We start from the raw sequence: 23343 nt of genomic DNA, 5'->3' as shown, positions 1-23343 counted from the left end.
AAGCATGCAGAAATGTATCTAACCTTATTATTTTCACTCATTATTGTCTAAAAAAAAAAAATCCAGACTTTAAAATAAGCAGCAATTACACTACTCGGCTTCCGCAGAAGGAGGAAAGAGGCAGAGTTTTACAACATTTCTCTTTTGAGCGTTCAAGAGCGTTAAAATAGATTTGTTCTCAAGCTATTTTCACCATTTTTTTTTTAATTTAATATTGTGTGAAAAATAATGAGGCATGTGGGGAAAGACCAATAGTATCAACATGGGGGGGAAAAAAAAAGAAAAATATATTAAAGTGACCAACCATACAGTAGCAGTTGGCAGATAATAGATAAATACGTGACTACAACTGTGCAAATTGTGAATCAGAAGCTGTGAAAAATATGAGTCCCTCAATAAAGAAAATGGAATCCATTAGTGGATTAAGTACTGTAGTGACAAAACTCTTCTACACTGCAAAAAGAAAGAGAAGTTGTACAGAACAAGTGTAAACAGAGTTTTTACAAGCTCTTCTGACTAACACGTGAACTGCTGACTCACTTGTACTCAACATCGAGAGCCCCTTTGGATGCCAAATGTACAATTGTTTACAGTTGGAATAACAGGAGAGTGAGCCACATGCTGCTTCACCATGTCCAAAGACCAAATATGATGATGTGATTATTTGTTGGGGTGTATTTCCGTTACAAGCAGAAAAGTGCAAGTAAATTGTTCTTTTTTTTTTCATTTACAAGTTATATGTATCAATCCTGATCTTTTTTTTTTTCCATGCGAAAACTACTATATTAACAGGGGTATGTTCACTTTACAAATCCGCTGCACCTGCTCCGCCATAATATGAAACAAGAAATCTATACGCAAACTAATTAAAAAGGAACATTAACTGAGTAGCCCTGAGTATGCTGCTTGCATTGTTTTGCGGTAATGGGAAGCAACTGATAGCATCTCAGCAAACAGATGTCATTGGCTCACCACATGAAAATGGATTTTAAGAAATCAATTACGCTAATCTGCCATTTAAAACAAACAAAGCAGACGCGCAGGAAAGCGTTGCCGCAGAGCCGGAAAAGAGAATTTCTTAATCGCAGATAATTAATAACTAGGGCGCCTTGAAACACTTTTTTTTTTTTTTTGCTTCGGCGTGTGCGGAATCCTTTCAAATGCACGTCAATGCGATTCTTTTACCGTGGCCCTGCTCTGTAAAAGCACAGGGCTGATTTTCCTTTCATTTAAATGAAACCAACAGCATTCTATTCATAGAGACCCTTTTAGCAGCGTTCATAATGGAGCTGGCATCTGATTAACCTCATCGCATGCTGCTACAATGGCGGCCTACCCTGAGACTCGCCGCCTAATGGAGTCCACTATCACAAAGCACACTCCAAAAAACATTCTGTGCACCGCAGGACTCGACGACCAGATTTGAATCCCTTAGCCCAAACAGCCCCCCTAGCCCCCAATCACCCCCCCCCCCCCCCCACCCCCTCTTTCCCTCTGCACTCAGCACGCTGAAGGAAAACAAAACAGCCTCCCAGCTAACAACCCCCCTCCTCCCCCGACATGAATCTATCTCCAAGCTCCGTCGCGAACTCGCGCGCGCACGCACCCGGGGCGCCCTCTTCGGCGCCTCGTTTTTGCAACTTTTTATTTCCTAATTGGAGACGCTTGTGTGTTAAGTTCCCACAATAAGGCAGCATCTCCTTTAAAACGAGCATCGGAATTATCTACGAACGCGCGCTCATTAGGGGGCCGTTTACACAACACTGTTTTTATCTGTTTACTGTTAGAAAAAAAACGGGGCCATGTAAACGGACGCCTATTGGCATCTGAAAATTGTCAGCTGTGAAAACAACAACGCTGAATCACAATGCCGCTGTGCTGTTAGGTGAGCACACGACTGCAACAGTTACCCGACTTCCATCCATCCATTCTCTATAGCGCTTGTCCTCATTAGAATGGTTGCCAAGCAATCGCAGGGCACAGGCAAGGAAAGAACCACTCACACTGATGGACAATTTAGAGTGTCGATGAAACCTAAAATGCATATTTTTTCGAATGCAGGAGGAAGCGCGAGTACCCAGAGGAAGTTCTTTGAAAGCATGGGGAGAACATACAAATTCCACACAGGAACTGTCAGAGCCCAGATTCGAACTCGGAACGGATGGATGGATGGATGAACGGATGATGGATGGATGGATGGATGGATGGATGGATGGATGGATGGATGGATGGATGGATGGATGGATGGATGGATGGACGGATGGATGATGGATGGACGGATGGACGGATGATGGATGGATGGATGGATGGATGGATGGATGGATGGATGGAAGGATGGACGGACGAATGGATGGATGGACGGACGGATGATGGATGGATGGATGGACGGATGATGGATGGATGGATGGATGGATGGAAGGATGGACGGACGGATGGATGGACGGATGGATGATGGATGGATGGACGGACGGATGATGGCTGGCTGGATGGATGGATGGATGGATGGATGGAAGGATGGACGGATGGATGGATGGACGGACGGATGATGGATGGATGGATGGATGGAAGGATGGACGGACGGATGGATGGATGATGGATGGATGGACGGATGGACGGATGATGGCTGGCTGGATGGATGGATGCATGGATGGATGGATGGATGGATGGATGGAAGGACGGACGGATGGATGGATGGACGGACGGATGATGGATGGATGGATGATGGATGGATGGACGGACGGATGATGGATGGACGGATGGATGGGTGGATGGATGGATGGATGGATGGATGGATGGATGGATCGATGGATAGATGGATGGATGGACGGATGAATGATGGATGGATGGACGGACGGACGGATGATGGATGGACGGATGGATGGGTGGATGGATGGATGGATGGATGGATGGATGGATCGATGGATAGATGGATGGATGGATGGATACTAGTTGCGCGCTAAGTAGTAGTAGTAGTAGTGGTAGTAATAATATTTAGTGGTGTGTGTGTGCATGCATGCCATGAATGTGTGTATGTGTATGTATGTACATACGGTACATCATTACTGTAAGAGACCCAATGCTGCCATCTGCTGGCCACAAATAAATATATATATATATATATATATATATATATACATATATATATATATATATATATATATATATATATATATATGATAATTGCTGTCACTGGTGCTCCTCAAGTTTCCTACTGACAACAATTCATGTTATCGACACTCAATTGTTAATTGCTGCAGTTCACTGTACTGACACTGTACAGTGCACTGATTCACAGTAGTTGTGAAAGTCTTTTTTGTTTGTGTCTCAATGACAGAATTATACTGCCCCCAAGTGGCCAAGTAGGCACAGTAGATGGAGAAATACAATGTCCATTGAATTAAAGCAAAAATATGATATAAAAAAAATGGTTTCATTGTTTCTATTAAATGTAATTATGTCATTGCAGGGTTTGTGCTATATTTCTCATTAAAAAACACATAACAAATCAATTTTTTTGCAGGAGGCTGAGACGGATTAATGACATTTCCGTTCCTTTTAATGGGGAAAGATGAGAAGTCTTACGTGTGCGGTCACAGAACAAATGAAACAACTATCTCACTGTACTTCCCCCCCCACCACCACCACCTCCCCAATTCACTATCAAGTATCAAAGACTAGCAAAGCGGTCGAAACATCATCCAACTTTGCACTAACTTTGCTTTAATGAACCGCATTGTCAGCCGTGGATCACGCGTGTAACGCCTTGAGCAGACCAAAGTATTTCACTCAACTATGTCAGATTGATGGGCAACAAAATGAGCCATTAAACTATGAATGGCTCGATTTCAATGTCAAAGATCCACTCTTTCACGACATTGTGAACTTTGCGGAGACATATAAAATTAGTTTCCAGCTTTGAGGAGCATAAACAGTAGAATTTGAGGGTCGGGAGTGTCCAATTAAAGTCGAATGTCACTATTACATGTGCACATATTTCCTTGTTCGGCTCAAAAACATTTGAAAACATTCAACGCCCGACATTCAGAGATGGTTGTGAAAAGATAGATTTACGTCACAGGTGCTAAACCTGTCTAATAAAAGTCCTTTTGTGGTGTGATTTTATGAAATACTTTGCTGTAAAACATTTTATAGGAAGGCTATAGCTCCTTGGGGGGGGGGGGGGGGGGGACTGAAATGTGGTGGTTATTACCGGACAGTGACGATAAGCTGGTTTTTATTTATTTAATATACTTTATTGATTCTCTTCACACCTTGTTATATTTTGATCCACAAACAAGGAACGGTTCACACCGACTGCGCAGCAGATTGGAAGGTCGCTGCCTTGCTCAAGAGGCCAACGATCAGAGCCAATTTCTAGCTTTTTACGAAAGCTGTGATTCTCCTGTCTGCAAAGTGACAATATTTGGACATTATTATGCAAATAAAAATTGTGAACTTCACTGACATTTACTGACTTTGCAAAATGTACACAAATTGGTTTGCATTAGTGCACAAGGTGAAACATCTTTTGCCGTCTGAAGGACCATCAAGTTGAAATGTGACATCATTTTGCTGTCCTACAAATTGCCGTGACTCAGACGGATCTTCACTTTGCTTGTGTCTGCTGTGAGCCAAATGAGGAAACGCGTCTCTCTCCCACCTCAATGTTGCCATCTCCTGGCCTAACAGGATTAGACAACATGCTCGTGCAGGCCCCCAAAAAAATAAAAAATAAAATGAGCAGCAATTCCACTCCTGGCTTGGCCCCGGCGTTCCTTTTTCAGCAGCCAGCCTGCTTTTGGAACTGCTCTGACCGGGCAGAATGTCTCTCATGCAGTCAGGAGCCATGAGCCAGTCCTCTCATTTGTATTTATTTCATTTTTTTGTGGGAACACGCCCTCGGCCATCAGATAATGGCGGAGGGGAAATTGCTTCAAGGACAGTGACATTCTCCAATGGCAATATGAAGATGTGAAATATATTCAAAGTGGAGTCGGGAGAGCGGCCTGGTTCCTTGAAAAGGCGCAAATTAACAGTGACACATACACACACATTTTTATGAGAGTCCATACTTCATCTTCCCTTGCTTTGAATAATATAACTGTCCAAGTGAGAATGCAATTATTGCCATGCCCGGACTGGTGGGCAAAGCCTCACCTGATATAATAACTTGGCCAAAGTGTGCATGCTATAAGGCAGGGGTGGCAAACTGCGGTCCTCGAGGGCCGGAGTCCTGCAGGTTTGATAGATTTCCCTGCTCGTAGTGCAGCTGATTCCAATTAACAGGCTCGTTATCAGGCTTCTGCAGAGCTTGCTGATGAGCTGATCATGAATCAGCCGTGTTGAAGAAGGGAAATATCCAAAACCTGCAGGACTGCGGCCCTCGAGGACCGGATCTCGCCACCCCTGCTATAAGGCAACCCCACACCCAGGCTGCGGCCACCCAAAGACATCTTTGATATTCGCAGGCAAGCCACAGTTGGCCGTTTGACTTGGAGAGCGGAAATCAAAGTGAAAGTTGGTTAGGGATCTGTCAAGTCAAATATGCGCATGCAATCATCACACGGGCGGAGGTTAATGCGCGGGGCCAGCTGATTTTTTTTTGGGGGGGGGGGCTCATTCATGCACCGCCGCGAGGCAGGGAAATTCAATATGAGGCATGAAATGGGGAGTCGTCATCCTAATTGTATTGAAAAGCCACGCCGGAGCGGGAGGAAGTACAAAAGCAAAGGGGAGACGGACGCAATCATTTAAGTGCACAGTCTTCCCAATTTGTGCTCTGAATTTGCTTGTTTACATCTGCTGAGGTTGAACGTAAACCGGCGATGGTGCTCAATTGTGAAATGCATTTTTTTTGGGGGGGGGAATAAATAAAAATGCTCCAAAAAAAAGATGCTTCCAGCACTGTTCTGTGTGTGTGTCAATTGACATGACAAAGCTTCAACCTGTAGATGGCGCTCTCATCCCTGCTTTTCATCCCCAAGCCTGCAGGCGGTGACTCCCACATTTAGAAATAAACACGCGCTCACTTACTAAACCTGTCGGACTAATTTTGTCGTTTCCGCCCTCTGAAGCGTCCATTTAGCTCGGCTCAAACGTTATTCTTCATTTGCGGTCAGAGCTTGTTGAGGAATGTGTAAAAACATGAGTGAGTGCGGCAAGCAAATGTTGTTCCCGGGCTGCCAGCAGTTATTTGCACAGTGGGGAATGTTTGCTGGGAGTGACGAGAAGAACCTGAGCCAAAACGTGATTTGTCTGTGAATGCTAATGCCGCTTTGCATCCGCCTCGGCCTCTGTGAGGTTCAAACAACAACAACAACAACAAAAAGGTCTTCCTAAAATGTCTTAATAGGGAAGGCGTCATGTTAGGAGGGCTGGGAAACATGTTTACACGCCATCCATATTCATGTTCTGGATTTGTTTAAAACATGTGCACATGGGGGTCCACGGAGATCTAATTACGGGGGACGCCCGTATTATTCATGCTAGGTCCTAATAGACTAATTAATTTATCATTAAAAAAAAACAACTTTATGGTTATTCATATGTTATGCATGTATTTGCATAACTGAGCATTCTTTCACAAATATACATTTTTAAATTTAAACGACGTTAACTGAGCGAAACTGCTTGTGTTTTTGAACAGAACTTAGAAAAAAGTCAACTACTACCGAGCATGATTAACTCTTCAAATGGGGGATGGAATTGTGCATAAATGCCACAATACAATTTCAAACGGAGATGATCATAAAAGATCAACACCATGCATGTGCACAATCATGAATCTATCAAACATAACGTTGGTGTCGGGCGAAACCTCCTAAGTCACGGTTTGGTTAATTTGATACTTTTTCTATTGTTGGCCAATCTCACGTGTTGAAAATGGCTTGCTCTCTTTTTGGAGTCTCCTGAAAAGTGGAGATTTGAGAAGATTGAGGATCGATAATGCACCTGCTAATACAAGAGGATTCAGTAATTAACTCATTCACTCGCCGCCATTTTCACATTTCGCAATCCCGTTTGCTCCCGGCTGTTTGACTGGATTTCGACTGATTTTGCAAGGCCCACAGAATATTGTGTTCAATTGCTATAAAAGCATGGAACACATCAAAAGAAAGATTAAAGTCTCTTCTTTCATCAGGAAAAAAAGTTTGTTTCTATCTGTTTCCGTTTTGCAGCAATTAGCATTAGAAGAGAACTAAGTTTCATCAGTTTTCACAAATCTATTTAAAATTGTAAGTAATTGAGCTTTTTTTTCTACATGGTCCTTTGCTCTGCTGCCACCTGCTGGCCGTTTGTGTAATAACTACCATTTCTGGAACCGTTCTTTGCTGTTGAGAGGCTGCATCAAAGCCTTCTGTATGCTCTAGCATAAAAAAAACAACAACAAAAAACGTATAAATACGTCTTTGGGACACTTAGAACATAAAAAAAACGTATTTATACATTATTGGGAGTAAATGAGCTAAATGATTCAGCACAAACAAACCCCCTTCACATGAGGCTGATTAATGCTACTAGCTAACACACCATCCCAGGCCTGATTTTAGCACGTCTCTGAACAGTTATCCTGAGCAATCCTGGTGTGTCGGGTTTGCTAAGAGCGATTTTGACATCTGACTCTAGCCAATTAGGAAGTCACCTGAATTGTCCTTTGTTGCCGGACACAAAAAAGAAGAGCCACTGGTTGCTCGAGTCCCGGTATTTGTATAATGTTGAGTCATTTACCGAAGTAAAAAGGAAAAGGAGAAAAATTTGGAAACAGAATTTCGTTTTCAGATGACAAAGCCGCTTCTATTCTTCTTCTGCTAACATCCTTTGTATTTTGTGGATATCTGAATGTCCTGCAGCACCATGCTGCCTCTCACAGGTCAGTCTTGGTACTATGACAGACATCGATATGTGTGGGTTGTTGACAGAAATAGACTCATCTTTTAGACCAACTCACGGCAGGTCTAAGTTGTGGCGCAGGTGGTGTGAAGCACTCAGTTGCCTTGTGTATGTGCAATATAAATAAAGCCAGAATCAAGGTGCAAGCTAGATAGATTATGATGCATGTGGTGGATGCTTTGAACCCTCTGAGTCATTGTCGAAATTAATTCATTTAATGAATTATTATTGTCATCTTTAATATATTTTTAAAAGCATTCTCTTGGTCAAGTTAGTGTTTCAACGGGCTCACATACCCCAAAACATTGCAGCGGGTACGTGGAAACTTTTAACAATTTCTTCCCAAGATGATAATAAATATTCTCGGTCATTTCATAAGCTTGTCAATTAAATGGTATGTGCATGTTCATTTTGCTGTGCCAAAATCACACCAGCTGCCTGTCAGATCAAGTATCTCATTAGAGCTCAGATGACTGATGAAAAGAAAGTAAAACGGGGTCTGAATACCATCCTTGTTAAGTCTTGTTTTGTTCCTTATAATTAAAGTTTAAATGCCTGTTTAAAAGTGGGGCTTATTAAAAGGAGCTCAGTTTTTTTTTTTTTTTTTTTTGTGGTAAATGTTCAGTTATATATACGCAGCAAAAACAGGCTTATTTATTTTTAGTTTTTATTTATATTATTTTCAAGGCTACATTTTTGTTACGGTTAATTTGAGTCAAAAACTAGAATGCTGAGAATTCGATCAAATTAAAATTAAAGGAGGCAAAATTTAAAAAAAAAAGACTTTCATTTAATGATCAGTTATTATGTTATACTTTTGGAAAATCATCAACACATAATGGTATGATAAAACCGATAAACACGCTTGGTCTGATAAAAAGGTTAGGGGGCACACAAGACCAAAAAAAAAACGTAAAAAGTTCGGGTATTATTGCTATAGAGAACAACCATGCTGTGCCAACATTGACAAACAAATGTGTACATGAAAGTTAAAAAAACAAACAAACAAAAACATCAAGTGAAATCTAGTCTCCAAAATGCTGCTATCACATATACTAAACTAACTCCCGTAATGATCGTTTTTTATCGGTTTGAACTCTTAATTTGTAAATGGAGCCAAAGTTGGCCCTCTTGCGTCCTATAAATGTAATGTTTAAATGATGCGAGCGAATCTGACTGCATCACATCAAGCGCTGAGGTAAATAAAAGAGAGGAAGCAGTTGAAGAAGTGGTGGTGGTGGTTGTTGGGGAGAAGGGGGGGGGGGGGGGGGGGGGGGGGGGGGGTCGTAATTCAACAGGAAGCCAAAACAATTAGGCCTAATAACATCAAGACTGCAATGTGATTTATTTGGCCCTAAAAGCCATTTAAGAGCATATTGTGACACAATGTTAAGTGTGATTAGGACCGCTATGTTAAACATTTGGCTGTGTGGATGAGCTGAGAGTTGCGGGGGGGTTTCTGGGCCTGTAAGTGCCCCGGGAGGTGCGGAAAGCAACAGGGACCACCAGCCCCGTCTGAGTGCTTTGCACCTTGGCAGCTGCTGCCCCCTCCCCCCTGCGTGCTTCCACCCGACCCGTCTCACCCAGGAGCAGCAGCAGCAAGCGCGGGATAATCTCGTTTCATCTGCCTTTCAGACACCCCCAAATGGCTGAGATTAAACCCTCCACGTGACCCGAGCGCTGACATGTACACCCCCAGTTTAGCCGAGCATGCCGGGTCAAAGTGAGATGCTGAAATTGATAAGCGGGTGACCCGAAAGGACCGCCACAAGTTTGCTGCCTCCGCAAAGAGCCCAAATCTAAATTGAATAAACGCCGGCAGTGTGTGCGTGTGCGTGCGCGCGCCAAGCTGTCTTCAAGGTTGTTGCGATGCCGTTGTTCGATATTCAGCTGCGGGCAGTGCGCATAAATGTTTCAATGCCAGAATATTTGATTAAAAAAAAAAGGTGAGGCGGTCCTACGAGCTCACAATCACGGTGGAATGTTCTGGTTCAAAAAGATTTTGAATGCTTCAAAATGAAGTCGAATCAACAATAGCAGCTGGTCACGTAATGCGGCGATGATCCCTTGAAGAGTAAATGTGCAAACATCTTATGGATGGAAATTGCATCATCGACGTCGTCCGTAACAGCAGGCAATCTTCACTCTCTTTATTGTGTAGCCAAATGATGTCTCTCGATCACAGGTAATACTTTATGCTTCTTCTTATTTTGGCCCATTTGCTGTTTCATATAATGTGAATGAATCAGTTCTCGACTTTAGGAGGAAATAGTACCAAAATTGTAAATTGACATGAAGTTGTAATATGGGGATGAAAACGATAACAAGCTTACTGAGTAGATGAGGGGTCTGAAACCTGCGGCTCGGGAGCCCCGTGTGGCTCTTTCGTCCCTCTCCTGTGGCTCCCTGTGAATATCTTAAAAAAAAAAAAAAAAAAAAAGTATATATTTTTTAACATATTTATTTTTATATTTTAGATAAATTATTCTTCAAATTAATTAACAATTAATTGCAAAGTGAATAATTAAATATAATAAAATAGAGTCAAAATGTTAGAGTTTTTAAAATAGCTAAAAATGTACAAAAAGTGACTGTAAAATGTCTAAAAAAAAAGAAGAAGAGGAAAAGCAGAAAACTACCATAAAATGTCCATGAAAAAAAAAAAAAAAAAAAAGATATATATATTTTTTTAACATATTTATTTTTATATTTTAGATAAATTATTCTTCAAATTAATTAACAATTAATTGCAAAGTGAATAATTAAATATAATAAAATAGAGTCAAAATGTTAGTTTTTAAAATACCTAAAAATGTACAAAAAGTGACCGTAAAATGTCTAAAAAAAAAAAAAAAAAAAAGAAAGAAGAAAAGCAGAAAACTACCATAAAATGTCCATGAAAAAAAATGTAAAAAAAAGATATATATATATATATATATTTTTAACATATTTGTTTTTATATTTTAGATAAATTATTCTTCAAATTAATTAAAAATTAATTGCAAAGTGAATAATTAAATATAATAAAATAGAGTCAAAATGTTAGTTTTTAAAATACCTAAAAATGTACAAAAAGTGACCGTAAAATGTCTAAAAAAAAAAAAAAAGAAGAAGAGGAAAAGCAGAAAACTACCATAAAATGTCCATGAAAAAAAAAGTAAAAAAAAAAAAAAAGAATGTCTCAAAAAGGAAAATGAGAGGCAGAAATTACCATAACATGTCCATAAAATTGCCAAAAATGTTGAAATTTAACAGAAAGGCGGAAACGTAAAAAAAATAAAATATGTATGGGAAAATGAAGCATGAAAAATGACCAAAAAAAAAAGGAAGAAAAAAGGTGAAGAAAAATGAACCTCCAAATATTGGATACTGCGTATTTTTCTGTTATGGTGGAGCTCTAATTGGCTCTTGGGCCCTCAGTACATTACAGTAACAATTACACAGTTTCATTCATCACAATGTTCAGATGTTTTGCGGCTCCAGGCAGATCTTTGGTTATTTATTTGGCCTAGCGTGGCTCTTTGACAGGAAAGGTTGTTGACCCCTGAACTGGATGGATGGATGGATGGATGGATGGATAGATAGATAGATAGATAGATAGCTAGATAGATAGTTTTTTCCTATGGAATATTTGCAGTGGTTAAAATATTTTAATCTATTTAATCTAATTGTAATAATGTTCTAATCTGTTAAGAATGTTAAAATACTACATAAAACATGACTTGTAATGTTAAATTATATTGTAATGTTTCGGAACCGTTTCAAGAGTCAATCCTAAATCTTCTCAGTAAACATGAACTTTTCAAAATTGCAGGTATATTTAACGAGTTTTTCAATGTAACTTACAAGCCCAAATATGTCGCATGTTCCCAGCCTGCTTACCGAATGTTGGAAGAGTTGAAAGCGGAGGAGAAGCCAACATCATTACAAAATTACACACATTTTATCTAAAATTATCCCGGAATCTGGGCAGGAAAACAAAACTCGGGTGACAATTTGTCAGCAGTAGGTGTGACATGTGGGCCACACTCCAAAAGGTGGGCTTTTGAGACATTTGCTCCCTGTGGCATATGCCAGGATTACTGCTTCCACTGTCAACAAATGCTTTCCCTCCCTCGCTTGTCTGCCTGCTTGGTGAGTGAGTGGGTGGGTGAGCAGGATGTGAAGGTCGCACTATTGGCCTTCAAAAAAAAAAAAAAAAAAGAAGGGAAAAAAAACCATAGAAAAATCTGACATTTGACAGGCTAATTTATAAACCACCCATCCCAATTATTGACTGTCAAAGCAGCATTCTTTCCATTAATTAAAATCACCTCGGTAAGAGAACAGATGGGCCAAGCCGTTCATCCGTTATAACGCTCTTACTGTCACCACACATGCGTCTTAATGAAGCCGTGATCTGCATTAATCACATGACTTAAAGCGGCAAACAGGTATCACTCCTGTGTTAGCCTGGCTTTGTTTGCCGTCAGACCTCTCGTGACCTTGTTGTGATGCACTGCTCGGGGAGAAAAACTCTCGATGGGATTCTGCCGGTTTTTTCATGGCGCTGCCGTCGCCTCAATGAAACTCACAAATTAGCACGTAACACGTTATAGCGCATTGCACAAATTGACCTTTTGCACGGCACCATACTTGTAATTCACACTTCTCAATCGTCAAAAAGTACCAGATAGACTATTATTTCTAGTGCCTGATTAGTCACCATATGGGTAAACTAGATTTATTATGCCACATGATACGCTGCAAAACAAAAAGAGGATAAAAAAAAATAAAAAATCATAATGGCAGCTTACTGTGTTGTAAAAATCCAACATTATAAACATTAACACATGCTAATGTTGCCTTACCCTGCTGTTGGGACTTCATTGTAGATGCTGTAGTAGTTTGAGCCAAGGTCGACCCCACTACAAAGCTGTAGCCCCTTTTTTTTTTTTTTGACCCCAGTCTCCTATTGAATGAAATCCAAAATGTCAAAAATAAACACATGCTAACACATGCTAACTTTAGATTGCTCGCCTCACAGTGTAGCCTTGTCTTAGCTCCGGACATTACTGAAACAGCAATTCCCCTCCTATTGAATGAAAAAAAACAAAAAAACAAAAAACATATACTTATGTTAGCTTATACTGTAGCTTTATCTTAGTTGTAGAAACTACAGAAACTTTGTTCTCAGTGTTCCAAGAATGACACCCAAAATGGCAAAAAAATACACCCACATACTAATGTTAGCTTACAAAATAGCTTTGTCATAGCTCGATACTACAGAAACTTCCATTTCAAACTCCACAATGCCAAAAAATAATCCCACATGCTAACGTTACCTTAATGTAGCTTCGTCTTAGCTGCCTGTCGACACTACAGAAATGTCTATTTCTCTGTTTTCCACTGAATGAAATCCAAAATGCCAAAAATAAACCCACATGCTAACATTAGCTGAATGTAGCATTGTTATAGCTGTTGACAGAACAGAAACTTACATTCTCACTGTTCCACTGAATGGAATCCAAAATGCAAAAAATAAACCCACATGCTAACATTAGCTTAATGTAGCATTGTCATAGCTGTTGACAGAACAGAAACTTCCGTTCTTACTGTTCCACTGAATGGAATCCAAAATGCCAAAAATTAACCCACATGCTAACATTAGCTTAATGTAGCATTGTCATAGCTGTTGACAGAACAGAAACTTCCGTTCTTACTGTTCCACTGAATGGAATCCAAAATGCCAAAAATTAACCCACATGCTAACATTAGCTTAATGCAGCATTGTCATAGCTGTTGACAGAACAGAAACTTCTATTCTCACTGTTCCACAAAATGTAAAAATAAACACAGATACTGATTTTAGCTTACAATGTAGCTTTGTCTTAGCTTTGGACACTACAGAAACCTACATTTCACGGTGTCCTATTGAGTGAAATCCCAAAAAATGCTAAACATGCTAATATTAGCTTACAATCTTTGCTGTGGCCACTTATTCCGCAGTCTCCTTTTTGCTGCAGCAAACTACGTTTTTCTGGCCTTTAGTGTCCTTAGTGAGTAAAAAAAATTGAAATGGCAAAATAAACACATATTAATGTTAGATTGCATCGTTCTTTTGGCTTCATTTTGAACATTGCAGTACACGGTAGCCTACCCAGTTTATTTATGTGTTAAATTCTTACTGCCCTCGGTAGTCCGTTCTTTGTCGACCATGACTAACATGTCAAGAAGTAAATATAGAAGACCCTCGTTTTCCTCCATTTATGGACCTGGCCAGTATTTTCTGTTGCCAAAAAGTTGCAAATGTAAGATGAACCAAAATGAAGAATTACAATTCAGGGGGGCAGTCGTTTGATTGCGCCATTTATTGTTTGTGATCGACAGCTGCCGTTGTCGCTCTAGCGCCATCGCCACAATGATTTGCGCGAGACATTTGATCAGATTAACACGTGAAATCCTCTTACTGGCAAACAACTAATTTGGCTAATAATTCAGCGTTAGCCGCAAACTCGTCAGAGCCACCAAATCCTGGATTTTCAACACCCAAGTCAGCATGGGGCTGCTGCGCTAAAAGGCTCGACATGTCTGGTAACGAAGCGCACAAGTCAACTTAAATGCTGTTTACCCCCGTGGCTCGAGCGTCATCCATTCATCCAGATCTCATTTCGAGAAGGAGCGAGCTCATGTAAAAATAACTGAGGTAGAAGAAAATGAGTAGACATTAAGGGATCATGTCATTTCCTGTGATGTGTTACTCTCAACGTCAAAATTGCTCCTATCTTGAGCGGCACGGTTAATAAAGTCATTACCATGTTGTGCTTCCAAAATAATCACGCGTCACTTGTCATGCTGTTTGCTTGATTTAAAACAACAGCATCTTTTAATTTGACCTTCGCTGCCTTCTAATAAGGACGATGAGAAATTTAACGTTCTAAAATGTGATGCATCCTGGGTCACTATCTTTGATGTTAAATGTCATCAAACACCAATGGATATATAATTTTTGTTTTGTTTTTTTAAGACGTTATGATTACCACAAACCTTATTTAGGTCAGCACTAGCGTCAATGCTAACATTAAAACAATCATCCAATTTCACTTAAATGGTCCAAAATAAATTAGGGTATATATTTTGCCACAAATACGGTCTTTATCTTTGCTCGTCTATCTTTGCCAGCGATGTATAGTGACAGGCAAAACAATCAACTCTTTCACTGCCACACGTTATCAAATAAAAAAAATTGATATGACAGAGGCTTTGATCATTGACGAATAGAGTGTTTTAGATTCCACAACCCATTGACCAGGCAGCGCTGCACTGAGACGTTGCACTGAGAATAAAAATAAAGAAATTTGTTGACGTCATTTAATGTTTATGGCAATATACGTCGTGATTTTACTGATCGTTATTAAACGCTTTTGGCGGTCAGAGTTAAATGCTCCTCTTCTACCAACAACTGCCACCACTCATCATCATTATTATTATTTCAATATATACTGTATATTTTTTGTGACATCTTGTATGATGATAAAAATAATAATAATAATAAATGCCAAGACAGGAAAAAAAAAAACGTGTTAGCGTCTTACAATAATCATGTTGAGTTGTTAGCGTAAACACGAAGGTTGATCAGACGTTTGTTATGGTGCATAATAGCGACATCAAAATGTAGCTAGTTGTTAGCATCTCCTGTCATAATTCATACTATGGTGTTCTATTGGCACCATTTATGAACATCACACTTGAGCTATATGTGTAGTTTTTGTACAAACTAAATATATATTCAAAGATGGCGGTGTTGTGTTAGCGCTAGTATGTTGGCTATCGCTCAAAGTGATTAGTTGCACTCTGGTTCACAGAGAAGAAATACATTTATTGTTTGCCATCTGTGTTAATTTCAACATATTGCAATAAAACATTTTGATGTCATTCTTGACTCATTATCATACATCGGTCATGTTTGTTAGAAGCAAAATTGCTTAGTTTCTTTTAATAAATTGATGTCTAAAATGAATAATGTTTCTCATCAATCCTTTGGCATTAAAAAAAATAAATAAATCCTAAATACATTTTGAGTGCAATTGTAGTTGCAACAATATACATCATTCATAGCGATGCTGCTAAATGTTGATTTCAAAGATTCCAATACAGGTGGATTATACTATGGGAAAAACAATACACTTTGTTGCCGTGCATTCATGCATCATCATCATCGTCATTGTAAAAATATCTTATTTGATGCATGTCCACTTTCATACTCCATTGACTGCTGTATTTAGTACCTTTTATTCCACTATAGGACAGCTGTTCTTGGTTGAAATGACACTGAAAGGACAATAATAGCAAAGTTTATAGTCGATACATCTACATCAGATCAGTGCAGCTTTTTTTTTTTTTTTAAACAAAGCAAGACGTGTGGCCTTTTCGCCGATCGTCTGGAAGAAGTCATTTAGATTTTCACATTTCCTGTATAATCAGCTTTGTATAGCACCTAGCACCTCGCTATCACAAGCATCCCCCCCCCCCTTCTCTTTATTGTGTGCTTTTAACACCTTGCTGCCCCATCAGGGGAGGCTCAGACAGATTTAACGCAAACATTTGCGAAGGTGTCAAGGGCCCTTTGAAGGGCCGAGGATGCTTTTTTTTTTAATCAGCGTGGGCTAATCACCCATATGCTTGACAAAAGTCTGCTTGACTCATGCTCTTTTGTGTGTTGACATGTGTGTGTGTGTGTGTGTGGTGGGAGGCCACATCAATAGTTGGCTTTTTTTTTTTTTTTTTTTTTTATTCTCTTGTCACCCTTCAAACCTGTTTTTGGAAGTATTGTTTGAATGAAATGTTGATTTATTAAATTGCGGATTAATTACAGGCCAATTAGCGCGATGCGCATCCCTGCAACAACATGGCATGAATGACACTTTGGAGGTCTGAAGAGCTGCATTAATATTCCTCCCCTGCTATTTGAAAGAGGAAGACAAAGGCACATTCTTGCTCATCCCTTTATATTACTCTCACACTCTGTTTGCACAGAATGATATGAGTCGCAGAGAGGCTGAACTCTTTATGAATGTCAAGAAGCGGATTTCTTCCTGTGAGCCTCGGAGATGATACAAAAGCTGCGTTTTTTATTTATTTATTTTTTTATGTGGAACCCTTAACTTTCCTCTTTAGCTAATCGCCTAACTAAGCTTTTTAAAGCCACTTTGTTTTTGATTCATGACTACGTGTTGGGTTATTGAGGTCTATTGATTACGGCTGCTGCTGCCGCCGGGTTTTTAGTGGCGAGGATGCACTGCATGGCTTGATGATATGCAGGAGAGGTGGTGAATTATTAGTTTTAAATAATGGAGCCCAGCAGAACAGTAGCAGAAACCGTCTGCTAAGTGGTAAACATGAAGCCAAATCACCTCCTAGTAAAAAATTCAGTAAGTATGGCAATTAATATTTGTATGAGATAAAATTAGAATTGCAAAAAAAAAATATTTATTGGGTGTACCTGACTACAATCATCCCATCCAAATACACACAAATTTGCGGTTTTAACTTTGAAGGTCCTCCTGTATTTATTTTGGCAGCTTGCGATTGCAACGCCTCACATGGCGACGCCGAGCCCCATTCGAGCGCCCGCCCAATATGCTGTCTGGCTCGACAAAGGCTTACGGCAGTCAAAAAGCTGTCATGCAGTTGTACTTTTACATCAGATAATTGTTGATTTGACCTGAAAGCTTCTTTGGCAGCCGCGGCTCCCTTCGGGTGGACCACTGCCAGGCCATCAATGGACGGGTCAGCGCGCATTTGCATAGCAGCCTATAATAAAATGAAATAAATAAATAAATAAATAAATCCCAATAACTGTGAGAGCGTGTTTTCCGTCCACGTTCAACAGCACAATAGAATTTCAGCGTATCTGGAATCCATACACTCACGCACTATAATGGGAGGCGGTAATCGATAATTTTGTATTCACGAAGGTCGCTCGTTTGACAATATGCGGTTGCAGTTTGTCGTGGTGTAGCATTGAACTGCATCACATTGAGAGATGTTTATATTTTATTTACCTTCCATAAGCGAGACGGGAAGGTCAACACCTCCTCAGTACGGCAGCACAACAAAGCTGTAGTCACAATAATTCAACGTGTTATTAAATGAATACGTCAGTAAATCAAAACCGAGAAAGAATAACGGTGGAATTAGTGATATGGATGTCTTTCTATTGCATAAGTGTATCTTTGAAAACAAATAAACTACAACAGAATCATCTTACTCATCCAAACATGTAAAAAAAAACAAAAAAACACTTTCATTTACTGTAGCAACTGTAGACATAACAGAAATATACATTAATGTGTTACTGATTACATATAGAAGTCAAAGGAAAGACAGTAAAGATGAGCACTGAAAAAGTTAATATATATATATATATATATATATATATATATATATATATATATATATATATATATATATATATATTAACACTGCAGTACTCATATCTGTTCTCCATTTTTGGTTGTGTGGCTATTCTGTCAATTATAATCACCACAAAACATTTCTAAATGTATTTCCAAATAATAGGACATGCTGCATTTTCCCTACAAATGGAAAAATAAAACTTTATTTGCGGAGCACATTTGCGCTTATAAAACTACTTTGGAATTGATAAGGTGCCAAAAGTGAACCATTTGTCCAACAAACGGTGAACAGCAGTTTGTCATAAGCCAAAAGTCCCCCCCCCCCACCCCACCCCCGTTTTGATGGCCTGTGCTGTCAAACCATTGGTGGATGGGCCAGCTCATTTGCATACGGCCCAGTTTATAGCCTGCCCGCAAGTGTGAAGCCTGCGCTCGTTCACAAGCTGAGGTCTGCTCAGGTCATTTGTGATTTACATGAGCAAAACTTCTCTCTCGCTCTTTTTATTTATTTTTTTATGAACAAGATGGCAAGACTTGCTCGCTGCTGCTTTGTGCTGGCTTTAATTATTTACCAGGTCCAGTGCACGACGACAAGATACTTCACGTATGAGGAGGACGCCCCTGGGACAGAGATAGGCAACTTGTCCAGAGACTTGAAGATCGACCCCGCCGAAGGCCACGACGCATCCTTCCGCTTCATGCAGGAGAACAACTTCTCGGTGGTGTACATGCGGGAGGCCGACGGGCTCTTGAGCGTGGCCGAGCTCATCGACCGCGAACTGCTGTGTCCCGGCACCCCGCGGTGCTTCGTCACCTTCGACGTGGTGGCGCTCTCCAGGGAAAAGTTTCAGCTGGTCCACGTCGAGATTGAAGTGAGGGACATCAACGACCACGCGCCGGCGTTTCCCCGCAACGAGACCACCCTGGAAATCGTGGAGAATGTGCCGCTGGACTCTCGTTTCCCGCTGCCTATCGCCGTGGACCCAGACGTGGGCGACAACTACATCCAGAGCTACAACATTTCCCCCAGCAGCCACTTTGCCGTGGAGGTGCGTCAACGGGAGGACGGCGTCAAGTTCGCTGAGCTAGTACTTGTGCGGGAGCTGGACCGGGAGATGGAGGACTTCTATCTGGTGGAGGTGACCGCCACCGACGGAGGCGTCCCCACCAAGTCCGGGTCCATGACGGTCCGCGTCAAGGTGTTGGACTTCAACGACAACGGGCCCACTTTTGAGCACGGGTCGCTGAAGGTGGAGCTCAACGAGGACGCTCCGCTGGGCCACCGCGTGGTACGGGTACACGCCTTCGACCCTGACGAGGACGTCAACGGCGAGGTGATGTACACCTTCGACGGCGTCTCGGCAGAAGCCGCCCGCGTCTTCCACATCGACCCGCACACCGGCGACGTGACACTGAGGGCCCGCGTGGACTTTGAGCGGCGGCGGTCCTACGAGCTGCGTGTCAAGGCCTCCGACCTGGGCGCAGATCCGGCGTCGTCCAGTTGCCAAGTGTCCATTGACGTGGTGGACATGAACGACAACGCGCCTCAGATCAACATCAAGCCCATGACCGCCAGCGCGGACAACGTGGCCTACATCACCGAGGCTGCGGCCGCAGAGAGCTTTGTGGCACTCATCAGCACCTCAGACCTGGACTCTGGCTCCAACGGTTACGTGCGAGTCAGCCTGCTTGGCCACGAGGACTTCACCTTGCAGCAAGCCTACGGGGAGACCTCCATGATCGTCACAACCTCCGCTCTGGACCGAGAAAGGATCCCTGAGTATAACCTGACTGTTGTCGCAGAAGACTTGGGCAGCCCCCCTTTTAAAACCGTCAGGCAGTACACCATCAGGGTGACAGACGAGAACGACAACGCCCCTTTGTTCAGTAAGTCAGCATATGAGATCTCAGTCATAGAGAACAACATTCCGGGCTCTTACGTCACCACCGTAGTGGCCCGCGATCCCGACGTGGGCAAGAACGCCAAAGTCTCCTACAAGCTTTTGGACTCTGAGGTGCAAAGCGGGTCGTTGGTTTCCACCTACGTGTCTATAGATTCCCAAACGGGTTCTTTGTACACTGTCAGGTCCTTCGACTACGAGCTCATCCACGAAGTGGAGTTGGTCATCCAAGCTGAGGACAAAGGATCCCCCTCCCTTTCCAGCACGTCGACAATTAAAATCCGAGTGGTGGACCAGAATGACAACTACCCGTATTTCACCTTCCCCGTGCTGTTTAACGACTCCGCTGATATCCCGCTGCCCTTGAACGCCCCCGCTTCCTATCTGGCCCTGCGCCTCTCCGCTGAAGACGCAGATGACGGCATCAACGCCGAGCTGTCCTACCACATGTCGCAGGGCGACCAAAATCTTTTCAGCGTGAACAAAGACACCGGCGAGATCGCCCTCAAGCAATGGTTGACCGCCCAAATTGGGGACGTCCTAGAACTGGTCGTGGCCGCGAGCGACCGCGGCCGCCCGCCTCTCTCCAGCAGCGCCACCGTGCGCTTCGTGGTCGCCGACACGGAGCCCGCGGAGGACCGGGCCGCGGCGGTTTTGCGGTCAAGCGACGAGGAAGGCCTCGGGGCGGGCTTGGACGGCTCGCTGGTGGTCATCATCCTGCTAAGCGGCGGCTGCGCGTTGCTGCTGGTGGCCATCGTGGCCGTGGTGGTCACATGCAAAGTGGGACGCGGCCGCTCAGGGCCTAAAAGGGAGGCCCGCCGGAACTTGTTTGACAGTCGACCCCCCCTCGGGTCCACCCATGGCAACATATACACTGGCCAGAGAGGTTTCTTCCTGGAGAGGACCTCCTCGACCTTGGATGACTCCTGCTTGTATGAGGAGAGGAGCAGCGACTCTGAATCAAAGGTGACTTTTTTTTTTTTACTTCTTTTCGCACAATTTGTACTTTTTCTGTATCTAAAAATGAAACGAAACTTTATTTGTTCTTTTTAGGCGTTTGTGCCCTCAAAGCACTTCCAACCATCATCTTTATGGCAAGCTGACAAGTATTGCCTGCAAGTCAGGTAAGAAAAAAAATTACCCAAAAGTTACTAGCACCATTTAGTTCTTGGTTCACTTCATGGATCTCCAAAACATACTATCACACTAGAAGCATTTTTTTTTTTTTTTTTTGGTCCAGTGTGCAATTAGGTTATATGAGGTTACTTTAGGGAGGCATCAATAATCAAGCTAATGTGTTGCACTGGTGGCTCATGGTGCCTCCGCGCTGATTTGCAGTGGCACGGGCAACACCGACCAGCTGAGCGTGAAGGACAGCGGCAAAGGCGACAGCGACTTCAACGACTCCGACTCCGACGTCAGCGGGGACGGCGGCAAGAGGAGCTTCAGCACCTTTCACCCGAGACTCAAAAGTACGTTTTTAAGCTACAATTAATAGGGGTGTGAATTGCCTCGTACCTGACGATACGATCCGGATCACGATTCATAGCTCACGATTCGATTCAATACCGATTAATCCCGATATGAATTTATAAGGTGACTGTTGCGATTTTTTTTTTTTTTTTACTCAAATTTAGAAAATACCATTCAGTCAACTTGTACATGTACACTGTAAGATTTGTAAAATGTATTATTTATTGATCTCAAACTTCAGTTTTCTAACTGTGTATTTAACAAACAGGTTGTAACCTTTTTTCATATCAGAACACGATTGAGATAAAATATTCAGGCTTAACGTTCCATTAATATAACATTCTTCCATGCTAAAGGTGTGAAAGTTACACGTTCTGTTGAATATTTTTTCATCAAAAATGGATGTTAAAAAATCGATTCGGCTGCCTATTGAATCGATTCGAAAATTGCGTGCTTCAGTATCGCGATATATTGCCGAATCGAATTTTTTTAACACCCCTACTACAATATATCAAAAACATTTACTAATTTTGCTCACATAGAGAGTTGGATTCAGTCGAAATGGATCTGACAGGAAGAAAAAATATAATTCTAGATGTCACAATATATATCGCTAGAAACATAATCAGTCACAGTTTTATTATTGTGGTTCTAGTAGTGTCGAATTTAACTGCGTGTTTCTAGAATTTTAACCCACTTGGGAAAACAGCTAACTAGCTAACTTATTAAATCCAAGTGATGAGGAAGACAAAAATATCTAACTACACTTTTACTAAAGATGCAAATAATTACACTACGAGGAGCATTTTGTAAGATGAGTTCATCCTTGTAATTTTACACTGGTGTAATTAACTAAATAGAGACACTTACTGGGAAATATTGTTTCAAGTAATAGCCCCAAAAAAGTGATCATTATTATCTTGTTTTTTTTTAAAGGATTATTAGATCTCATTAGATTGTGTAGATGTCCCCAATGAACCGTTCAGTTATTGCGTAATACATGCATGCACCAGCCAATCTAATCCTTATTTATCTCACTTGTCTTCAGGTTCCTCCAGCACTGCTAACAGCTTAGCGGGGGATTGCCAAGGCACCTACTGCGCCATCCCGCCGCAGTGTTTCAGGAACCCCGGAGACTTGGCGTACACCGTCGGCTTCTCCCCGGCGGCCCTCTTCAACGATCTGCACGGCTACGCCCACTCCTGGAAGGAGTCTGGCTACGCGACCAATCCCAAGAAAACGCGCAGCGGCGGCGTGCGGACCTACGGCGGCACAACGGGAACCCTTCCGCCTTACCTGGCCCAGCCGCAAAACGGGCCCCAGCGCCACAAGCCGAGCCCAAATATTGTCACCGTGGCGACGGAATCAGAGGTGGCGACGATGTTTTGAGTTTTGAACCTCAAACGTTTCCATTTCCTTGACCGCTTATTCCTCACAAGGGTCGCGGGGGGCTGCTGGAGCCTATCTCAGCTGGCTACGGGCGGTCGGCGGCGGACACCCTGAACTGGTTGCCAGCCAATCGCAGAGTTTGAACCTCATGTAAACTGTAAATATTTGTAAAAACTGCTCAGCGTTTTTATTAGCATTTTGCTAATTTTTTTGTTAGTGCCGCTTTCCCAATAAATGTGTGATTGTAAAAAGTCTTCAAGCTTCATTCACGTGCTATCAATATTAGGGATGGG

The 23343-nt window shown here is 41.9% G+C and overlaps 1 protein-coding gene across 1 annotated transcript; it reads left to right on the top strand.

The window, feature by feature from the left end:
* Positions 1-18734: 18734 nt before the first annotated feature.
* pcdh8.1 (protocadherin 8, tandem duplication 1) lies at positions 18735-23050 on the top strand. The gene is made up of 4 exons (XM_077537639.1): positions 18735-21154; positions 21242-21312; positions 21527-21660; positions 22710-23050. Exons 1-4 carry the CDS (start codon positions 18803-18805, stop codon positions 23048-23050), a joined length of 2898 nt encoding a protein of 965 aa, XP_077393765.1. The 5' UTR covers positions 18735-18802.
* Positions 23051-23343: the final 293 nt, after the last annotated feature.

The sequence above is a fragment of the Festucalex cinctus genome, chromosome 11 (genome assembly GCF_051991245.1).
Source record: "Festucalex cinctus isolate MCC-2025b chromosome 11, RoL_Fcin_1.0, whole genome shotgun sequence".
Taxonomy (NCBI): Eukaryota; Metazoa; Chordata; class Actinopteri; order Syngnathiformes; family Syngnathidae; genus Festucalex; species Festucalex cinctus.
Note: the sequence above shows the minus strand (reverse complement) of the source record. Positions and strands in the feature narration are given on the sequence as shown.

Excerpts from the sequence above, each read along its gene's own strand:
- pcdh8.1 (XM_077537639.1), top strand. The coding sequence starts at position 18,803 with ATGAACAAGATGGCAAGACTTGCTCGCTGCTGCTTTGTGCTGGCTTTA. Across the intron at positions 21,155-21,241 it reads GCAGCGACTCTGAATCAAAG|GCGTTTGTGCCCTCAAAGCA; the intron begins GTGACTTTTTTT and ends TGTTCTTTTTAG. Across the intron at positions 21,661-22,709 it reads CTTTCACCCGAGACTCAAAA|GTTCCTCCAGCACTGCTAAC; the intron begins GTACGTTTTTAA and ends ACTTGTCTTCAG.